The following is a 22,632-nucleotide window of genomic DNA, read 5'->3' on the forward strand; positions in this document are numbered from 1 at the left end:
TTGAAGGAGACTCTTTCTCAAGGTTTATTCCGCTTCACTTCAAGGAACAAAAGTGACGTCAGCTTACAAGCTATCTAGCAATAAAAAGTTATATTTATTATTTAAGAAAACGACACTAAATAGGGTACTGTAGTATAAATAACAGAAAGTGATCGGTTAATACATTTTGAACGTGTGTAATTAATTATTTTTTGTTGCTGTAAACACAGGTGTCAAGCTCAACAATCGCAGGCTTTATATGATGTTTTCGCTGTGTTGTAAGATATTAGCTAAATGCATAGTAAACTGTAAGATGTAGCCTTGTACATAAACAATTGGACATTTGATAGCAACAGAAAACCATGCATACGAAGTGGTAAGATTGTTTCGTATCGCAATATGATCTAAATACAAGCAATTGAAATTTTCATATGAATTATTTTCAAATCATTGTGACACTTCTAAATGCTAGCACTCCGACGTGATTACTTGATGGTTATTTTGCAAACTTAGTCTATAAGATGATTATACCATTAATAACAAGAAGCCATAAAATAAAAAATCTAATCCTATATTCAGAATAGCTATTCATAATCATCGTCGAAATATAATTGAGAAACGTGGTGGACGTGCCCATGATTGATATCCAACTGGCTAGCAGTGATTTTATTGGCAATACAAACACAATGAGGCAGCGATATTGGCACCAATGACATGCAGTTACGACAGCATTTAGGTGGTGAAAAGCAATATACCACAGGTAGTTAGACTACACTGTACATTTACAGAGCTATCTTAATTGGCTAATAAATTAAGAATGTTTTTATCTATTATGCTATTTTGATTTGATTTTGTCATTTTTACTGGCTCGTTTTCATTTGAGCATTTAACCTGTTTCATTATTATTATTATTATTATTATTATTATTATTATTATTATTATTATTATTATTATTATCCATCCATCCATTATCTTAACCCGCTTATCCTGAGCAGGGTCGCAGAGGGGCTGGACCCTATCCCAGCATACATTGGGCGAAAGGCAAGAATACACCCTCTCCAATCAGCCTAACCTGCATGTCTTTGGACTGTGGGAGGAAACCGGAGTACCCGGAGGAAACCCACGCAGACACGGGGAGAACATTATTATTATTATTATTATTATTATTATTATTATTATTATTATTATTATTATAAACATTGGGCTGATGGAGAAACGAGATTATATTGTAATAGTGTATTTCTTTCAATATGAAATTCAGAGATTAAATATTGACAAAGGATAAGATAATAGGAATTAGTTTCCTCTTGATCTATGCATTTTGCAAACTGGGTGATAATGCTGAAGACTAGCAAGGCCTTTGTCTTTCCACTGATTCAAAAATTACATCATCAGCAGCATGACTATTCACAGCAATTATTTATATTTATATAACTACCTCCAAAACTACTACTATAGTGTAGTATGTTAGTTTATCGGGCTACGTAGCCTAAATTATTCTTAAAATGTATGTAAAAAAAATAAAATATATATAAATGAAATTCCATTTAAAAGCTACAGTAGCTAGTTGGCGACACGCTTTTGATCTGCTGCTCTGCCACCTGTCATCCAATAAAATCATAATGTTTAGTCTCATGGACACAAAATTTCTCAAATTTGAGCTTTTTTAAATAAATGTACCTGTATCGTTAAACTACAATGACTATGGATACTATAGGATGACACAATCTCTAAAATGTAGCCTAACACAAATGCTTCCATGAATAAACCTCACATGACGTCATCATCTCCTCTTGAAACATTTCACAACTTTTAGTGTTTATTATTTACACTATCCATGAAACTGTGGGACTCAAGATTGATCAACCCTCAACTTTTTCTCTCTCTCTTCTTTCCATAATTCTCTTTCCATAAATCTGCAGCTTCAACAAATAGAATAAAGAATAAAAGCCAAAAGGTTTACTTTGAGTTGGTGACTCACTGATGTTTAAATTGAATTACACTTGTACAATCTGAGAGAATTAAAGTCTTGAATTCTCCTTTATCTCCCGGCAAACCTATTGCAGAAAGGCCGGGCCATCTGTGCCTAATTGTGTGTTTTTTTCCCTCTCTAGGCGAACAATCGGCAACAGGCTGAGTGGAGACCTTGTGACCCTGTCTGGGTTGAGATGGGGGTGCAGATTATTATTTTCAGCAACAAACAACAGGAGAAACATAGTGAACAGTCACCAGCAGGAAGCATGTTGCTGCCAAACCAGCAGTGGACAGTAGTTTTAACACACAGGGAAATTAAAAATATTCACATGAATACTGAAAGAAAGCAGAAGATGTTGGGAGAGCATTGGTTGATTTGAATTTGCATGTCACCCAGAGCCGATTTAGAAACTGGACAACCAAGCACAAACCGGAGGGAAGAGGATTATTATTTTTTTGGTGGTGTTGTCATAATTCTAAGCCAGCCAAATGAAAGGAAATGTAGTTCATATCTTATCTTGACTATTGACTGACATTGTTTAATTAGTGTTTTCCATACATTTCTATGGTCTCAAGACATTACCTTAATGTCTTACAAACAAAAATCACAGTTTCTAGTCCTATTTGAACCACCATGTTAAAGAAAGTGATTACACTTTAATTGCAATAAACTGTTGTTTTCTCAATGTGTTGTGTGTGTAACCCAAATAGCATGCACATAGCAACTGGTAGTTTATAAATAAAGTCAGTCTTGAATTAAAGAGAGGAGGGGAGATTCTTGTCCAGCATTTGTTATTTAAATCCAGTTTATACTGTATGCATGTTCACTCTTGTATTGATTGATTCCCCCCCCCCTATCATTTTGTAGGCGAAGAGAGTGTTTGTTTGTTTGAGGGGCTGGATGGAACAAGCTTCCCCAGACAAACAGAAATGGCAGGAGAAGAGGAAATTATTTGACGTGTTTGCCATACTGACAGCTAGATGTTGTTGGTTCTAATTATATCAGAGAATCTTCATTAGCGATAACACATTGGCAGAGCTGCTTTAAACACGGCTTCGTAAGGAGAAGCTTAGCAGACCAGGCACTGTTTCTCTGCAATGAGAATGTCAACCTTACCTCGGTCATTTGTAACATAATAAGTGCTAGTACAATGACTGCAATGCAAGCACATTGGGGGAAGGGCAAACTGCCTGTCTCCTTTAAAGGGGTTTTTTAAAGAATCTTGATTAGGAAGTATAATGAGCTACCAAAAGAACTAGTAAAGATGATCTCTCCTGAGACTGATGGAAAACAAATTAATGTGGTGATTTGGTTTTAATTATTATTTTTCTATTAGTTCATGGCGATCCTAGGATACCCATCAGCCAGAGGAGCTGTGCTTGCAGTTATTGATTTTTGCCTGACACATTTGGGGAATACAGATTTTAATCATCTCAGTACAGCACACTCGTTGCACACTCTCTGTAATTCCATTAGAAACAAGAACCTTCCAGCACCACAAAAGCATTTAATTTCAATCACACAAATTTCCATAGAGCTACACATAGTGTCTTCGCAGGAAAAGTGGCCTAAGGTGTGTGTATATATATAGTATATAATATAATCAAGTTCTGTATCCTATGCCTTTTTGAAAAGCTATCTCATAACTGTAATAAAGAAATGGTATCCTATGTTATGTTATTAACCTGTATTGAATTAAAAACAAATTACAGCAAGTGGTTGTTTCAGTACTTAAATAGTCTTTAAAATGATGAGTCCTAATCCTATTATTTGACAACTATAGGCTGTGAATACACTGCTGTTGTTTTATACAATATTATTCAAATCATTTGAATGGCTTTGCAACTGCAGGCTGGAAAATGGATGCATGGCCACCACAGTGAGAAATATATGTGCTAAGCATTCAGATAGCTTGTTTCTCTGTTACTAATTGTAATTATAAATAAAAAATGCCCTCTAAATGATTGCATAATTTATACATGCATGTTAATTATTAATATATTTTAAAGGAAATTAAAGATTTGTGATCTTGATTAGGGATCAAAGTTGCCTAATGTTAGCTGCTGAAAGTGGTTGTCATGTTGGCGGTTTTCTTGTGTTTTCAAAACCTCAACCAGTGCAAACCACATTCAAATGACTGAGAAATCTCTGGCTTTTTACAACATGTTGCTGGCAGAGTGTGAAATTTTTTTTGATAATGTTATATTGAGTATATACATTTTCTGTATGAAAATGTGATCGTTCATCCTAAATAGTACCAAATGTGCGCTTATTTCACATCACAGTGTAACAGTTATATATATTGTTTTACAGTTGTTGTTATTATGACCAAATTTATGCAAATTATACCACGATAACAATAACCTGGGAGTTGGTATCTTTACAAATCATATTACCATCCATGTGATTGGAGTCATAACATGTTCCGCTGCTACTATGCAGCACTATGAGAAGAGGTATCCTTTCAAATAACAAAAGCATTGCAATAACAGTAATGGCATCTCTGGCCTAGCTATCTATAATATTACTTCAGGATTTGACGCCTAGGAGCGATTTGATCACAGGAGACCCATGGGAATTAATTGACAATGAAGAATGTATTAACCTTTGACTGCAGCACAAGGCAATTCAATGAAGGTAGGTCAAGGGGGGTTGGAGCAGAGAAGCTTGCCTGTCCTGTGCACTTTTTGTAACACCGGGTCTTTAGTCGTCTGTCACAGTGCCTGCCACGGGATTGCAGGCAGGGAACGTGAAGGTTGAATATGATATAGCTGCTTAGATTCATGATGCGATGCGTACAAATACTACAAATACTGGTGCGATGTGATGACAAACTCTGGTGACATCAGTGCAGTGACTCACTGGTGACACACGAGCAGACTCACGTACTGTAGGGGGAACCTGTTCTGGGAAGCAGCACCGTTTGTGCCTGGAAAATTAGGACACATGTCATGACCAGAGAGCATCTTTAGAATAGCCAATACCAGTCATAATTTAGTCAAATAATACTGTCTCTTATTCTTGGCAAATGGCTCGGGATAAAATCTAAAATGCATCTTTATTAAGAAACATATTTATACACGGAATGTCAGTGAATGTTCTTGCTAGTGAGTGTAGTCATAAATTACTACTTTCACCTTGGGAAATAAAAATATTCAGACATCGTTTAATTAAATGCATACACAATGTGTCTTATCAGTTGCTCGTCTGCACCATTTGGAACAATGGCTGACAACACTCTGCCTGCAATGGAAATTATACACTAATCCTGGTGCCGAGTGTCCTCCCTCTCTAAATGACCAGCTCCCATTAAAATCATTTCTCAGAGATGAGTCCATGCACGGAGAAGAAACATTCTTACATTTGTGCAAAGGCCGGATTCGGTCATTTATAAATACAATTGCCTTTCCCCCAGTTTCAGAGATCTTTGAATATAATAAATCAAAGAATGCATTACCCACAGTGGTTGAAAAAAAACATTAGCAGGATTAATACAGGAAGAGTACATTGGTGGAATATAGATCTAATTCTGAGAAGATCAGTACAGCAGGATCTGTCAGTTAGGCTGTGCACAATTTCAGTAGAAAGAAAAATATATTCACGTGGATAAAATACTCCCAAAAAAACGGTTCCGCTTCCTGAGGAATGCTTTCTATTTGAGTCTCTGCATCCATTTACTAACCTATATATATATATGTATATATATCATTGCATTGTTTAAATTATTGGACTGCTTAATGCAAGTTCAAATGAAATCAATAAATTTAGTTCCTTACTAAAGAGATCAAGGTAAACCTAATACAATTAATTTGCATGGAAAGTCTCTCATAGATATTTATTTGAAATATACTGGGGACATCCCTATAAAACAATATTGTGAACAGTAATAGCTTTAGTATATTTTTGATTATAATACACCTGAAATAGATATACAATTACTACGGCAGATATTTGCTACACGTGAGGGATTAAATTAAGAACGGTTACATTGCAACTGCATTGAAGTAGTTTTAAAAAAGTGGTTTAAATCGTTAAATTATTGGACTTGGGGAAATGAAGGCAAGCTCTTTAAAGAAGTATCTGACGGATGCTGTGATACGTGATAAGTGACAGTTCAGTTCACTTTGTCACTGGTAGGATTAGACCGAAAAGTACAAGATTGATGACAGCCTACACAAGCAGCAAGCCATAGCTTTTTCTTGACTAAATGTGAACATTATCTAATGTTCCAAAGGACAACACTCCAACACTGTCCTGGCCTCTCCCCCCTCTGTCTAAAATAGAAGAAGTCACATGTCATTTCAGATGGCAGGCAATATTTCTACTACTTTTTTCAATGTAAATAACCTGTGTGCCCCTATTAATAAGACACATAAGTGTGATGATAGTGTTTTGTCATTTAGTGAAAAGTCACCTTGCCTTTCTATTAATCCACACTCCCTTTAAGACTCCACCTCCACCTATGAAATGAACTGTCAGGGGCAGATCTCACAAGACTGGATGCGGGAATAGCTACCATAATTCTTGGACCAAACAAAAGTTTCTACTGAAACCATCCAGAGGAGTTGCCTAGGCGAGGAAGACTGTTTGAGCATAGAAATCATTTGATTAATACTAGAAAGTCGAAAGTACTGTCATTTGACCCAGAACAGAGCCTCAGACAATGATCACACAATGTAAGTTTCTTAAGTGGAATGCACTATTGAATAAGCACAAAGCCTCTAGCCCAAATGGATATATAGCATTTGTTTCAAACAGCGAATTAGCCCTACAGTATATTGAAAGACGTATGTTACACAGCTCCCCATTCTACTCAATATAGCTTTGCTTTCATGACCTCTTTTAATGGGCGGCTATGCTAATGGCCGTCAGTGTTTTTGTTCTGTTAATTTGAGCATTTTCCAAGGCAGGGAAGAAGAAGGAAACATGAGAAGTGGAGAACACGGGAAACAGATGCTCCACACTCTTGTTTAACTGCACCTACATTTGAAAAGGTGGGAGAGAGAGAACAAAGAAGGAAGAGGATTAATGTCTAATGAAACAATGAGGTTGAAAAGAAACCTGAATTTAATGTAGAGGAAAATACTGGTTTAGCTGACAGTATTGTTTTCCCTTAGGTAACAGTCACGTGTCACACAAATTATTTGCTCACAAAACAGTCTCACCACCACATTTTTAATCATTAGTGTCATCCTGAGTGTTGATTTGCTACCAATTAATTTACGTTTTAAAGAGAGGCAAATGTATTCCATGCTCATGTTAAACATGCATTTGATGCCTGCAGAATTTGAGACGTTCATGAAAGTGCTCTGTATAAACCTTACTGACAGTTAGACGCATATTAATTAATCACGTCAAATCACCACAGACAAAAATTAGATCTGTTAGACAGTGCATTTTGGCAGATGAGAATTGTTCTGCTGTTTCCCTCACAGAAGTGAAGCCCACCACATATTCTTTTAACCACAAGAACAAAAGCTCATATTTTTGTCTTTTACAGACGCAATGCTTAGAAATAGATTCATGAATCAAATTATCAAATAAAATATACTGTATATATGGTATATACCAGCACTGTTTGCCATCAGTGTGGCGAGGCTTGAAAACTCTGTTCTACTGTTATGCATACGTATTGCAAAAGGCCACGATTCTGCACATGTTTATGTTTAACTGTCACTTCATGTCCTATCTTACTTATGCAAAACACTGTCCGGTTTAATTAGTAATATCAGCCAACTCTATTCTCCTGCAGGCAACGAGGAGCATAAGTGTGAAACGCCTTCAGCATTATTTGATCAAAAATAGGCCACATTGCAATACTCATACTGATGACAACATTTCTTTACGCGCGCTCTTCAGAAACAATCCATCTCGGATTAAAACAGCCAGACAGAACTGAGAAAGCAGCCGAAATGTGTAATGAAACGAAAGCAGAGAAAAACGAAGCACTTTGACAGACAATATAATTATAAATGCATGCAATCATTTTGAAGAATAACAAGTGAGGCTTTTTGTTTCCACGTTAACAGTCAATTAATTATGATAATCACCTCCATCCATGAAACAAACATCAGTTCAAAAATATCTTCCTCAGCACTATTTTACAGATGAATATCATTATTATTTTAATTCACTCTGCATTGCTGCTGCTTGTGGAAGTCAATAGGCTAATGATAACAATGCAAAAAAGGTGGGAATGTTTCACAAATTTTGTTTCAATGATGTTTTGTAAAATTAAGTGAAATCAAAATTGCTGCAAAGAAACACTTCATACATGGCAATTAACCTGTGCAAACTACGGACTGGACACTGATCAAATTGCTGATTAAATAATCTCCAAAAAAGGCTCTCATGCAAATGTGTATATAACTGTGTAGGTTCGTTAAAAATAGCAGCACTTCACAAGAAGAAAAAAAGTCTCCTCATGAAAAAATGGTTTAAAATCAGGCCAGTCCTGGAGATGTGTTGATATTAATTTAGCACAATACCTTATACAGCAGATTCACAGCAAACACTCTTTGTGTGGACAATGGTGCACTCTCAGTGAGATCCTATTGTGTCCCTATATAATAAATTATTCTTTGTTGCATATTCATGCTTCCTAAGTCACGGGAGACAAGGGCCAGACAGAGTCTTGGAGCCTGGGAAAGCTTGGGAAATGTTGTAGCGGCGAACACACAGAATTGTCACAAAGCATTCCTCAGCGATTACACATCTGGAGGAGTCCAGGCAGGAGGCCATTCCAGAGCTCTATTTGAAGGTTGTTTATTTCTAGTCGACAGCATTCTTTAATGTGACATGGTGATACATGGACATACAAGCCGCATGCTTAATTTGCATCTAATTTGTGACTAGTGATTTTTTTAAAATGCACACAACACTTACTGATTACTTCGTAACTTATAAACAAGGATTCAGTTAGATTCAAGGTTGATTTACACACAACATAACCTCACAACTGCCCGTTCTACTTATTACAACGGAAATGTATTGCCTGTGTTTGCTTGCTAAGAGTAATGAGTGAGTGCTGTATTTTATACTTCAAAACAGTACAGTTATATACTGCATAACTAAAAAGGTGTAGTGAATATAAATGAGGGCTGGTTCTCCCTTGGTTTGCCCTCAGCGCACAACAGGAAGTGCAGTCGGAGTCCTGCAGGATCACATGACCAGAGAAACAGGCAAGGACTTGAGGAGTCAGTCTCAGGGTTCATTAGGCCTAGTATTTCACCTGACCTCATCTTTTGTTTTTCTTTGATGTCATTTGATCTGAGCGGTTAGTCTAGCCGTAGTCCACTCTGCCTTTTCCACCTGTTCTTTTACAACCTGGTTAACTTTATAGCTAGGCAGCTTTACTCCCCCCCAGCGTCACAAACTTTTACACTTGTAAGATAATCTCAAGACTGAGATACAACAGACTGGGACAGAGGTTTCTACTGAAAATTGCTCTCTGTCAGTTGCAGTGTAAACATGATTCCTGGTTCAAAGGCCTGCCTGTTATGGTCTATAAACTGTAGGTGTAAATCTAATAGAAATAGAAGAAGAAAACATGATTCACTCTGTGTTTTCATGAGGATACAATAAAACCATGAGCAATCTCTCTCAAACACACACACACACACACACACACACAAATTATGTTTGCCACTCTGAATTCTCAACTGAAACAACCAGAATTCTGTAAAATACAGACACCAAGGTGACTAAATGAACTGCAGTTTTAAGGAAAGGTGTAGACTATTCTAAAAATGAAGGAATACTTTGTAAATCCTTGTATAAACTGGCAAATAACATAGAAAAATATCAGTAATTTATAGCTTTTAAACTGATATTTGCTATAATTTATAATACATCATGACATGACGGCAATTACAGCAAAAACATAATACCTGTGGGAGCGTTTATTTGGAATACCCTTTCATCAGAATTCTGTGTATAAAATGATCTGCACAGCCTTTGATATTTACTGTTCAAATTAGTATCTAATTAGCATTGTTTACAATGATTCTAATTAGCCCGCTGTATGAAAAATAAATAAATAAATAAATAAATAAACACTGCAACCTGTTTATGTTGAAACTGAAAGTAGCGCACTACAAGTACAAAATTACGAGTCACTTTCCCCCCCTAGTGGCCACGACATAACCTGACAGTTATCAGGTTCCCTGCAAAGGCTCTTCAGTTTCTAGATCTAGACCAGTGCAACTCAACTCCACGACCTGTGGGCCACAGTGTCTGCAGGTATTTTCTCCTGCGCTACTCCAGCTGATTTCACAAATTATTTTACCTGCTTGGCTCAGATAATAAACTAATTAGTGAAATCAGGTGGTGTAGCGCACAGTTGGAGCGAAAACCTGCAGACACTGCGGCCCGCAGGACGTGGAGCTCAGTAGTGCTGATCTAGACAATTATAAGTCAAGTGTATGAAGTTTTGGAGTAGTATTTAATGAGGATAATTTTGGTCATCAGCCTTGATGTCCACTAGAGGATACATTACAGGAATAGTACATTGAACATAGACTTTGACAAAAATTCGTAAAGAGCTTATGATCACCTCTCTCTGAATTTCCATTTCCTGTTAAACATTTGTGTATCTGGCAGTAGAATAACAACCTCCAAACAAAAGGTGAAAACCTGAGAGATTCCGGAAGGCCACAGAATGTCCGCTTGCAGGGCAGCCCATCAGAGATGGCAGAGAGCAGTATGAGTGCACCTCAGGGAACTGCACTGTGTCCATTCCCATTTACCCCCTACACAGGACTAACTCCGGGACATGTCACCTGCATCGGTTCTCTGATGACTCCTCTGTTGTTGGATGCATCGGCAAGGACAATGAGGAGGAGTATAGAGGTCTGGTGGAGAGCATTGTCAGATGGTGTGACAAAAATCAACAAACAGCTCAACGTCAGCAAGACCAAGGAACTGGTGGAGGACTTACAATGGAGCAAGAAACCACTGACACCTGACACCGGGGGGGGGGTTGTGGGGGGTGGCAAGGGGGCAATCCCATGCATACATACATATATATACTGTAAGTTCCTGAGAGGGCATCCAAACAAGACTGGACTGGGCTGACAACACTAATGCGCTCTACAGGAAATGGCAGAGCAGGCTGTTCAGTGTGTGTGCACGAGGCTATTCTGGATGTTCTACCTAGCAAAAGGCAGCACCACAACTGCTAAAGCTGCTAACATAACATAACATGACATGGCATGACATGACATGACATGACATGACATGACATAACATAACACAACACAACACAACATAATGCTGAGAACAAGCCATTCAGCCCATGCCATTCACTGAGCCTGAACAGGCAGAGGAAAGGAGGAAGGCCAAAATTTACTTCATCCTGAAAGTTATGTGGTATGCATACAATATAGTATATTATAGTATATATGTAAGTAGACTTATTAAGTCTTCTGGGGCTGTAGCCTATGTTTGTGAGTTCAGAGATTATCTTATGGATACCACCATTGTAATGCATGGTTATTTGCGTTATTATTTGCGTTACTCTCACTTTCTTGTCAGCTTCGACCAGTCTGGCCCTTCTCCTCTGACCTCTGTCATTAACAACACGTTTCTGCTCGCAGAACTGCTGCTCACTCGATGTTTTTCGTTTTTTGCACCATTCTCTGCAAACTCTGGAGACTATTGTGCGTGAAAATCCCAGGAGATCAGCAGTTTCTATTCTAACCACCCTGTCTGGCACCAATAATCATTCCATGGTCAAAGTTACTTAGATCACATTTCTTCCCTTTTCTGACAGCTGAAAATCTTATCCATGTCTGCATGCTTTTATGCCTTTAGTTTCTGCCACTTTATTGTGATTAAAAATTGCTGATTCAAAATTTGCATTAACAAGCTGGTGTGCAGGTCTGCCTAATAAAGTGCTTAGTGAGTAGATGAACATATTTTCTGGACAAATCTGTGATGTCCATCTTTGTTTGTTTATCATATTGGTTCACATTTAGTTCAAGAAAACAGAAAAGAGGATTGAGATGTTTTCTTTCATTCACTTTCTTATGTTTACTAAGTAAACATAAATAAGTAAACGCTTTACTGTGCTCTTTCAAAAGCGAATCGTTTTCATCATGTGATGATCTAAATAATTCAGTTTGGTTCTGTACATGCAGATTTGAATGTAAAAGCAAATATTGTACTGGCAAGCTATTTCAAAAGGCATATGGACAAAACATTCTTGTAAATCCTATTCAGAAATATAAAGGGTTATACACAGAACACAAGGAGAAAGATTTGTTTTTGTTTTTTTCAAGCAAACTGCTGTTGCGGTCTACGGCACTAAAAAGTGAAAACAGTGATAACGGTTTCTACTGGATAAACAAGATCTTTAAGCAATTTAAGCAATTATATCCAACCACATTTCTCAGCCTATAGTATCCATGATTCATCCAGATTTCCTCTGAAGTCTCTTCTCACTCAGAGTGCAACCCAGTGACTACTCAATGTCTTCCATATTCAGAATGTCTGTCCGTAAAATTGCTTTGTCTACAACACATATTTACTGATTCATGTTCATACTGTTTTTTTCATTGATAATAATAATAATAATAATAATAATAATAATAATAATAATAATAATAAAGATCGTGACAGTAATTATACTGGAAATAACCTTCTCATGCGTCAAATGCTTGATCAATTAAGTATGCTGAAAATGTGTTCTACCATAATTATGGTATAAACAGATTTGGCTTGTTGCCATTTGCTGTCAGTACACTCCACTCGTTTTACGCAGACGGTTTTAGGTTTACACACTCTCAGCAAAGAAGACCCAACTCATTTCACCCGTTAGTTTGGAAGTGAATCAAATGAAAACGGAACCTCTTCGAACTTTTTCATTTCACCTCAATGATTGTAATTCCTGGATTGTGAATATGGGCAAGTTGTTTTTAGGGTATACATAGCTATTTCTAGCATAATATGGCATCCTTCAATGGACTGTCAAAGTGTCACACATCAAGAACAATTAACGGTTGATTACAATAAAAAGCTTGTTAGTATTGTTTAAACAAAAATCTGGATACACAGCGGATCCTCAGGGTTACCAGTTATCTAATAATTCATTCTATCCGTTTCCCTGGGACAAGTGAAGGGACACGGCAATAGTGACAGACAGGGGGCCACACCGTCCCAATTGCTTACGTGTATAGGCCATGGTGACTGTCAATCACGAGAGTAGCGAAAAACGCCCTTTCATTGGGTAACGGGTACAGTATAAATCACGTGACCACACTCTATCAACATAGCATCGCCATTGCAATGGTGAGAGAGGTAAAGAGCAAATCAAAGGTGAGATATCGCAGCAACTCTATGAGGGAGTACGTTAGCAGACTGGTTGACCGTATCAAGTTGTTAGCTAGCGATCGTAAATTGATTTAGCTACATAAAAGATCAGCAGTACATGAATTTAAGCATATATTACACAATAATTTTAGGTAAAACTGCTTGCAAGCGAATGTTGAGAAAACAAGGCCCTGCTAGCAAGGCTGCAGTTAGCTAGCTTGTAAACTAGCTATCTAGCCAGCTAAATCTATGGTGCTTGCTTTTGTGAGCTGTACGCATTTAGCCAATATTGCTAGCTAACTTACCTTGTTTCCCAGCTACCTAGCTAATAGCAATCTTATTTCTGCTAGCAGCTTGCAAATTAAAGCGACATGACGCTCAGAGCTGCAAATAGTGACTATAACCTAGCTAGTTAACTACGCTGTTTTTAAAGACTCATTATTCATCCGTAAAGTCGGGCAGTTGGGACAGAAGCCTTGAGTTGTTCCCTGGACAACAAACTAGCTAGCAAGTAGCCGCTAAGACATTTTGGAAACTGACAGTTGGCTAACATTAGCTAGCTATAAAATGCAAGATGGCTCCAGTAGTGAATTTAACTTATTGCAATTATGCAATGGCTCTCATAGTGAGATACGACGCACTTGTTGCAAAACGGCTGTACACTAGCAAACCTGTTTATTTCTTACTGTGCCAGTTTGTTATCTCGGTAATGTTCGAATTATTATTAACCAATTGCTTGCAATGGGTAACATCAAGGGTGTGGTTTAGAAGTTCTGCATTCTGTAAATAAGTTTCTTCTAAATGTTAGCTATCAGTTAAGTTAATCGGTAAAAAGATGGATCAGCTGGATTGCCGATGCCGATTGCCAAGGTAGTCTCAGTACATGCGGTTTTATTTTGCAGAGCTGGACATTTTGAAATGTCATGCAGTTAAGTTGAGTCATTTGAGTCTCAGCTGGGTAGCGAAGAGACACGAAGGCGTCGTAAATACAGGGTTTGATATTTACAACAAAGTGGCGTTCGTGTCCTTTAATTGTACTAGCTAGCTATTAATGAGAACTTCATATAAATGCAGGCGGACTGAAAGGTATGTGAAAATAAAGGTAGCTAACGGTACACGGTCGCTTTGCCAACTGGTTTATTTGAAATGAGTAACTTTGTGGCATTTCATATTAAGCGTTTCAATCCTGCCTTAATCAGATTAAATGCCGCACTGGATGTGTAAATGGAAACGAGTATACACTATACAATGCAGCAAATTGTGTTTTCTGTTGGCAATATTTTACCCTGCATGCACTACTTTCCCGTATAAAGGCCTTTAAATCGGGGTAATCTTGGCCTGTTCAGTTTTATATGGGACATTGTTGTGACCGTGTATGAGGCTGCCTACATTCACCTCAGCCGGTTTGTTCTGTGAGCTATCTTGGTGAGCAGTTATTTTTAGATCACTATTTATATTTATGCTATTGCTACAGTTTATTGAATTGTCGATGCAGAAAATGTAATCGAGTGGCTTTAAATTGGATTTGTCTTCTATAAGCACTGCCTGGTTTTGCATAATTTCAAAAGCACCCTACATTGTGTATAATCTGAAAGATCTTGTATTAGACTTTTTTCATGCATGCCATAATGCAGCCAATTGCAATGTAGATCCGTCTGAATTAAGCAAATTGAGGGGCTGATTACATGGTAAAGTACTTCTATTGTAGTCCCGTAAGGTCACTCTGGCATGGAAATTGGCATGAATGTCAATAGAATCAAGGGCAGTTAAGTATAGGGGTAGTGAGCGTGTTTATTTGTGGATTTGTATTATGGACGTGTTGGTAGTATTATGGATGTGTTTGTAATCTTGCCTGCCTCTAGGCTTTTTATTAAATTTTTTAATTAATTAATTTTAGGACTAGCACAAAGATTCCTATCTGGGTGTTTGTAGGTCAGTTTACACACGCCATTAACAATATATGTACATAAATTTCTATTTTTTTTTTTTTTCCTCAGAACATCCAAGATGGAGTCCAAATCCCGTAGGTTGTCGTCATCACTATCCCCAGATTCATCGTACTCCTCTTCCTCCTCCGTGGGTTCCAGTCGACTCTATGGCAGGAGTGGAGTGCTGGCCAGTGAGCGGTACACACGGGTGTCCTCCTTTAAACTGGACACAGAACTCCCGGTACTGTACACTAAAATGAATGGTTGATATTGCTTTCACATTTCGTGATCGAAATCTTCTTGTTTTGACTACATGGTCCTTTTTAAATGCTTTAGTCACCTGTCTCTGAGCTCCCTCCGGTACAATGGTACCTTCAGCAGCCAATTGGCAGCAACCCCTTGCAGCTTCAATGTGATTGAAAAAAACACAGTACATGATCATATGGAAGTTGTACAACCTTGCTGCTGATTGGCTGTCTTTAGCTACAGCATACCAGTGGTGATGATTTCTTTCTGGAAGTGGCCTCTTAAACTGACTGTAAGTGTCTGAACTTAACTAAAGAAAATATGTAAAGGGGAATGCAGCACATGGTGACATATCTGTACCTGCATTGGCCCTTTTCAGTTAAGGTTGAACATCCCTGGGCTATAGAATATCTGTCCTCTAACAACAAATTTGATGAGTTTATTTTGCTGTATTTTCATATTGGCGTTCCAACTCCACAGCACTTGAGTGAATTGGGCCATTTATTCCAGGGTCTGTCTTCTGCCTGATTTAAAAATGGAAGCTTTTAATCTGGGGACTTTGATTGTCATAGTCACTTCCAAGATGCCTCGAGTCTAAACACTGAGAATTTATTGTAAGTTTAAAAAATATTATTTATCTTTCTGGGGCTGTCTCATATTTCATTTTACAGTTTGTTGTTGGGTTCGATTCAAAATTACTTTTAGTCCCCATCAGGTTGAATACTGTTAGTATTTTTGAGCTACTATAAAAGAGAAATGACAGTTTGGATGTGAGGTTCGGAGAGCAAAGGCTCAGGGTCAGAAGTGCCCCACTTCTTTTCCAGCTACGACCTTTTTATGTGCAGGTATTCATGTTACCAACACCACCATATTAGCAGGTCTTTTTATAGGCTTGTCTGTGTTCCTGGAATCCTATCTTTCAGCTGGCTTGTCACTGGCTCAGAAGATTAGATTTCATTAGAGTTGGAAGTTGTTTTTGTCACACCTGCGAGACAGCACTCGTCTCCTGTTCTGGACTGTTCTGTTATTACAGACAGACCCTGGAATACATGGCCATGTTTCTGAAAATCTGTTAATGTCTTTACTTATGCAGCAGTTCAAATCAAAATGGCTTCGCTTCACGTGTTTTAATATTGACATATTTATAACTGCATAAGTGCTGTGTCCTGTGGTTCTCTTCTCCCCCCCCCCCCCCCCCCCTTTCAGCAAACTGTCATTTTCGCATGCTTTCCTGTTCTCACCTAGCTTAACCTTTATGACAGATGTCCAGTAAAGTTCAGTGCATGTCCTTATTTGTTTTGTGAAGTTCGTACTCGTACTGCATGGCAATGATTAATCTCGGGTTCTGCGTAATTCCAGAGTTCCAGGTTTCCCAGCACGTCCAGGGACTACAGCATCCCGGAGAGCCGCCACTCAACCCGGAAACCCCCCGTCTTCCCCGTGCCGCGTGACCACTCCTGGACCGGCCCGTCTGTAGGAAGCAGGATAAAGTTGGTGAGTGCTGAAATCTTCTGTCCTTTGACCCGGTCAGGACACCCTCGCACACCATGCTCAGGAACCAACCTGGGGGGAAGGGTGAAGTGCTGGTTCTATCGCTAATTTATACAAGTGAAATAATATTTCTGTTGTTCAGCTGAACCGTTCTTTTCCAGCCAGACGCCGAGGCGAACCACACGCCTAAGCAGGATTGCATGCTGCAGTTTAATTCTCAGGGGGATTCTGAAAGGCGCATGGGGACGTATTCAGGACTTTGCAGTACAACGCAAGACGGAGATTCCAAAAGGCCCAAGCTGTCCTACACCAGCAGAGCGCTGCTGTCTGGAACCTCCTCGTCACCTTTAACGGGCAGCTCCAGCTCCCGTGTCAGCAGTGTCTCAGGTATCCGTGCCCGGAAACTGACCACTAACAGTCCGGCTGGGTTATTCAAAGTTTCCAGAAGCATCTTGCGAAATCCACTTAAAGAAGTTTGACCTGTTTTTTAATAGATGCTCCTGTTATTCACTGCAGTCCGGTTGACTGTGCCCTTTTCCTCACAGTACATTAATAGTGTAATATAAATGAAAATCAGTAAGCTGACATAAGTTCCTGGCGGCGGCGGGGGGGGGGGGGGATGATCTCGTACAGATCATGAGCTTATTAAACAAGGCACCACTAGTCCAACACAATACCTTCATTTTGTTGTGGATTCATCAAGACATCTATGGCTATTTTCCCTTTGAAAATGGCAGGTGCTGTAAAGTTGTTCAGCCAGCAGGTGGGGCCCTAGGGCAATAAATGGTAAATATCTTCATAATGGATTTGCTTTAAATGACAAAAATACTTGACTAATATGGCTATATGGAATGTTCTACTTTTTGGCACCACTGAGTGTGCTGGATATTGGAGGTTCTGTTGAATTAACAATTTTGTGGAATAAAAAAAAAATAAATACATTTGGTAGTAAAACATGAGGTGGTTTTGCCAATAATACTGGGGGTCATATTAATACTCAACCAGTACTTTCACATGAGATTGTTGGCCCTACTGATGCAGAATAAGGGTGATTTTTAAGGGCAAATCCACTGAAAAGGTCATTTATATAAAAATGTCTTGGAGAAATAGATTGTTTTAATACTATGTGAATAATACGCCCACACCTTCTGTCTAGATTGTTCATGGAAGTCCTACAGCCTCCTGCCCAGATCTCACAGGGACATGGAGGACAGGAGTGAGTCGGCTCTTTCTGGGCACAGAAGCTCCGGCCTGTCCTCTCTGTGTAAGTGTCTGCTGTTGCCTTAAAGAACAATGGCAAGGGACAGCTGTGAAGTCCATGAATTGTGAATGATCTTTGTTGAAGTAACAATATTATTCAGAGTTGTATTTGTCAGTTTGCCACCTCCCTTTTGATTACCCCCCCCCATTCAAAAAAAACAAAAGGCTCATTCTGTGCAGGAGGGAAGTGTGCCGTGTTAGTGTACATGTTTCTGGGTGTTGTTGTCCATGCGGCAGAATGATCCAGAAGCTTGTTTGTGTTTGTGTTCCAGACCGGCCGGACCGCCTGACCTCGTCCTACGCCCAGGGCGCCCGGCCGAAAGACAGCCTGTACTCCTCCAGCCGCCTGAACGCCTCGCTCAGCCCCCGGCCCTCCTCAGACTACCGCGCCTCTCTGCTGTCCCGCGACTCCTGCAGGAGCGCCCCTCCCAGAGCGCAGGAGCCTCTCGCCAGCTCCCTGAGCCCCGAGCCCCGGGCGGGGTCCTCCCGCTCCTGGTACACGCCCCCGTCGGAGAGGAGCTCCGGCTCCCCCGCGCCTCCCCCCGCCCACGGGCCGGCCTCGGACGGCGAGCCGGACGGCCGGCGCACCACCCGGCAGCTGCTGTCCCGCCTGGCCAACAGCATGTCCTCCAGCCTGTTCTCCCGGAGGTCCAGCCAGGACTCCAGCGGCTCGGCCTCCAGCCCGCCGTCCCGGTCCTTCGAGTCGTCGGACGACCCCTCCTCGCCGCGGCGGGAGGAGGGCTCCTCTCAGGGCTCCTCTCAGAGCAGCGGCAGCAGCAGGAACAGCAGCCCCGACGCCTCGGACGGGTTCACCTTCCTGCGCCGGCGCCGGCAGGGCCTGTCCCCCGTGCCGGAGACGCGCGGGGATCCCGTGCGGGCCCCTGGAGCCTGGCTCTCCTCCTCCCTGAGGAGCCGCTGCCCTCCCCTCTTCTCCCGCCGCCGGAGGGAGGGCCGGGACGAGGCGGCCCGCGTGGCCGCCGTCGCTGAGGACGCCCGCCGCGGCCCCCAGCTCCCGCACGCGGGCAGAGGGGCCCCGGGACCCGACGCCGCCGACGGGGACCTGGACGAAGACGAGGACGAAGACGAGGAGGAAGAGGAGGAGGATGAAGCCGAAGGGGCCGGAGCTACGGGTGTGGCGGGTGCCGCAGCCTCTGGAGTCTCTGCCCTGGACTCCTTTCGGGCGGCGAGGAGACTGGCTGGAGTCTCCCCGGACTCCTTCTTCCACATCGCCGTGCCCCCGTCCCTGGAAGACTCCCTGCCCGAGAACGTGATGATCACCATGGACATCATGGCCGCTGGGAGAGGGGCTGACAAGCAGGAGAAGCAGACCTCCTCCAGGGACCCGGAGAAGCTCAGGAAGATCCAGGAGAGGTAAACCATGGCTGAATCTCCACCATGCGTTATGTGCTCTCGGAGAACAGCTGGGCTGTTCTGTTATTTAGGAACTGCTAGACGTGTTTATACATGTTTAAGATGTATCCTTAGCTTGTCAAATTTAAGGGAAGGTACCAAAATACAACCAGTGGCCAAGGCCATAGGCTGATGTATTTGTAGACCGAAACAAGTCTGCATCCATTAATACACATCCAATTCCAATTGTTGCATCAAACGAAATGAGTCCCTTTTTAAAGGTGGTGTGTGAAATTGCAGTCCTGGAGGGTTGCAGTGTCTGCTGGCATTTGTCGTTTCCTTTCAGTCAGCTGCCAAGAAGGCCTTGGCAACAAGGTGTCTGGACGCATTAGCCAATCAATGACCAAAAACCAGCCAACACTGCAGCCATTCAGGACTCCCTTTAAACTCATCAGGACTCATTAAACACCCATCTAATATGCTGAGAAACCGAACAGACGAGTAGGGGGCGCCAAGCGTCATTTTCCTCCTGCGTCCAAGCGCTCTGCTGGTACTGACTGGTGCACACTGCCGTTCAGACTTCCTCTGGGTGGAGTTGTGAGGGTTGGGCTTTTCTCCCGCCCAGCCTGCTGCTGGAGGAGTCTGACGAGGACGAGGCCGACCTGTGCAGGATCTGCCAGATGAGGGAGGAGAGCCCGTCCAACCCCCTGCTGGAGCCCTGCCGCTGCACGGGCAGCCTGCAGTACGTGCACCAGGACTGCATGAAGAAGTGGCTCCGCTCCAAGATCCGCTCCGGTAAACGCTTCTCCCCCCGCCCGACCCGCGTCTCCGAGCCCAAACCCGCTCCTCCCGACTCACCCAAAAACCTGTGCCCCCCTCTGTTCAGGTTCTAACCTGGATGCCGTTGCCACGTGCGAGCTGTGCAAGGAGAAACTGCACCTCAACATCGACAACTTTGACATCAACGAGCTGTACAGGACGTACGAAAGGGTAAGGCACTATTGAGACCGTATTGGTCAACCAATCGGTCAATTATTTGAAATGCTTCAGCTGTTTTAGATGTTAAAATATTAACACACTGAAGGTCACTGAATTTGTTTGAACTGAACATTTTTTATTAACTAACCTAAAGGTAAAATTGGATTTAAAAACAAAACTTTTTTTAAATTTTTTATATTAGTTAAAAATTGTATGTAATCTACTGGTGTTTGAAGGATTGAAGTGCTTGAAGTGCTTTATTTGGGTCTCCCAGTCGGAGTACGAGTTCATCAGCTGCGGGCTGTACCTGGTGGTGCTCCTCCACCTGTGTGAGCGGAGATTCTCCGACGTGCTGGGAGCTGCCACCGACGCAGGGGTAAGGCCATTCCTGAGACTGCGCACGTCTCAACCGGCTTCTCTCTGGTTCTGCCTGTAACCTTCAAATATAACCGTACATTAGCGCATTGTAGCTGAACGTTTTCTCCCTCTCGCTCAGTTTTTCAACCTGACAAGAACCCTTCATCATATGGACGATCTTGAAAGTACGTTTTGAATTTCTTTTGGGTGCTGCTAAATTAAATTTGCACTGTGAAAATGTGTTTAATAACTGCATTATGAGCCAGAGGTACCGCTGCGTAAAAATGCAGCTTCTCCGGTTGGAACTTTAATGTAATGCCAACCACTCAGTCTCAGAAACTGGGTGAGTATACTGATCTGTATGGCGGAAATTGAATCCTGAAAGCTCTCAGTATGTTTATTTTCTTTAGTCTATTTTTCTTTAAATGCTCAATAGCTCAATATTCAATAGTGCATGCCAGTTTGATTGTCCCCATTTTAAATATTCTCATCTTAGAATGTTGGGTCGAATGTGACGGGACAATTCTGGAGTTTAAGGCTTTTGATATTCTGCCTTATTTGTTACTGTTCATTTAAAAATATTGTACTTCCTGTATTGGTCATTACACAGTGGAAGGAAAAATGGCTTTGCTCTGAACATACTAAAATGCAAAGGGTATCCGTGATCATTAATTTGACGCATATTGAATTAGTCCAACACAGTAGTTAGTTTAAACTAAACCTGAAGTGAACGTAGGTGAGAGGTGGATTGTTTTGACCTCTTGCAGGTTCCTATGGGGAGTCTGAGGAAGAGGTGAGGCAGGACAACCGGCCCTCCATCGATTTCTGCGACTTGGAGGATGAAGACGAGGAAGAGTATTAAAAATGGAGGGAATCTCATCGTTTCCCATCAACACATTGTCAGAGGCTGTGCCTTTTGAGAATGAGTGTGGCTTGAGAGCAAATGGAAACCAACTGCAGATATGTATGTATGGGAAAAAAAAAAAAAAAAAAAACTTGCCTTAAGGGTCGTTTTTACTTATGTATAGACTTCTCACAGGGAATGTTTTTGCTTTCTGTTCTCAATTTTGTCAAATCATTATTTGAATGCTCTTGCATATTTGTTCAATGTGTTGGACTTTGATACCATAAGTGCTTTAAAAGATTACCAGATAAAAAATGAATTCTACCAGAGTAAATTGGTGTGGTGCAGTTCCAAGTAGGCTGTGGAAACTTGCACACTGGCTTCATTGTGACCTTTTGGCGATGTGAACGGCACAGTGCATATTTAATGTTTATGTCTGCATCGGAGAGCAAAAGGTTTTCTACGAGTACATTGGAGCGGATTCTAACGTCCCCCCCCATTGGAAACATGGACGGTTTTGCTTTGAAGAGGATCATATGTGCAATTGAGGTGAATTAAAATGACTGTCTTCACCATCCAAGTTCTATCTTCTCACCTGTGTTTGTTGCATTCTAAACGTGTTGCTTGGTCAAATTGTTTTTCTGTTCAATTATAATAAAGATTTTGATGTACACTCTGCATTTGCTTGGAATTGAAAAGACCCGACACTTGTGATGGTTGCTCCTTGGGTAGCTGATATGACAAAAGCCATTCAGACTATTCGGTTCATTTTCACATAAATGTCTTAATATTTTTTACACACTTCCACATTAACATGGCAAACCACATCAAATTCAGAAAATGCAGTTTCAGTCATGTACCGTTTTATCCTTTTGGGTTTGTAATCAAACAATACATGGTCAAAGTGCAGATTC

At 40.9% G+C, this 22,632-nt stretch overlaps 1 protein-coding gene across 3 annotated transcripts; it reads left to right on the forward strand.

Moving 5' to 3' along the window:
• The first annotated feature begins 13,198 nt into the window (after positions 1-13,198).
• On the forward strand, positions 13,199-22,396 carry marchf7 (membrane-associated ring finger (C3HC4) 7). Of its 3 annotated transcripts, none has more exons than XM_061226821.1 (11): positions 13,199-13,270; positions 15,262-15,433; positions 16,798-16,932; positions 17,091-17,316; positions 18,086-18,193; positions 18,462-19,560; positions 20,165-20,334; positions 20,426-20,529; positions 20,792-20,893; positions 21,014-21,059; positions 21,642-22,396. In XM_061226821.1, the coding sequence occupies exons 2-11, from the start codon at positions 15,272-15,274 to the stop codon at positions 21,734-21,736; spliced, it is 2,247 nt and encodes a 748-aa protein (XP_061082805.1). In that variant the 5' UTR covers positions 13,199-13,270; positions 15,262-15,271; the 3' UTR covers positions 21,737-22,396. The 3 variants fall into 3 exon arrangements, with proteins under 3 accessions (XP_061082805.1, XP_061082803.1, XP_061082806.1); XM_061226819.1 differs by lacking the exon at positions 13,199-13,270 and adding an exon at positions 14,228-14,350; XM_061226822.1 differs by lacking the exon at positions 13,199-13,270 and adding an exon at positions 14,230-14,350 and having other exon boundaries at positions 17,139-17,316.
• Positions 22,397-22,632: the final 236 nt, after the last annotated feature.

This window comes from Conger conger, chromosome 17, assembly GCF_963514075.1.
Source record: "Conger conger chromosome 17, fConCon1.1, whole genome shotgun sequence".
NCBI lineage: Eukaryota > Metazoa > Chordata > Actinopteri > Anguilliformes > Congridae > Conger > Conger conger.

Excerpts from the sequence above, each read along its gene's own strand:
- marchf7 (XM_061226819.1), top strand. The coding sequence starts at position 14,316 with ATGAGAACTTCATATAAATGCAGGCGGACTGAAAG. Across the intron at positions 14,351-15,261 it reads AAATGCAGGCGGACTGAAAG|AACATCCAAGATGGAGTCCA; the intron begins GTATGTGAAAAT and ends TTTTTTCCTCAG. Across the intron at positions 15,434-16,797 it reads AACTGGACACAGAACTCCCG|AGTTCCAGGTTTCCCAGCAC; the intron begins GTACTGTACACT and ends GCGTAATTCCAG.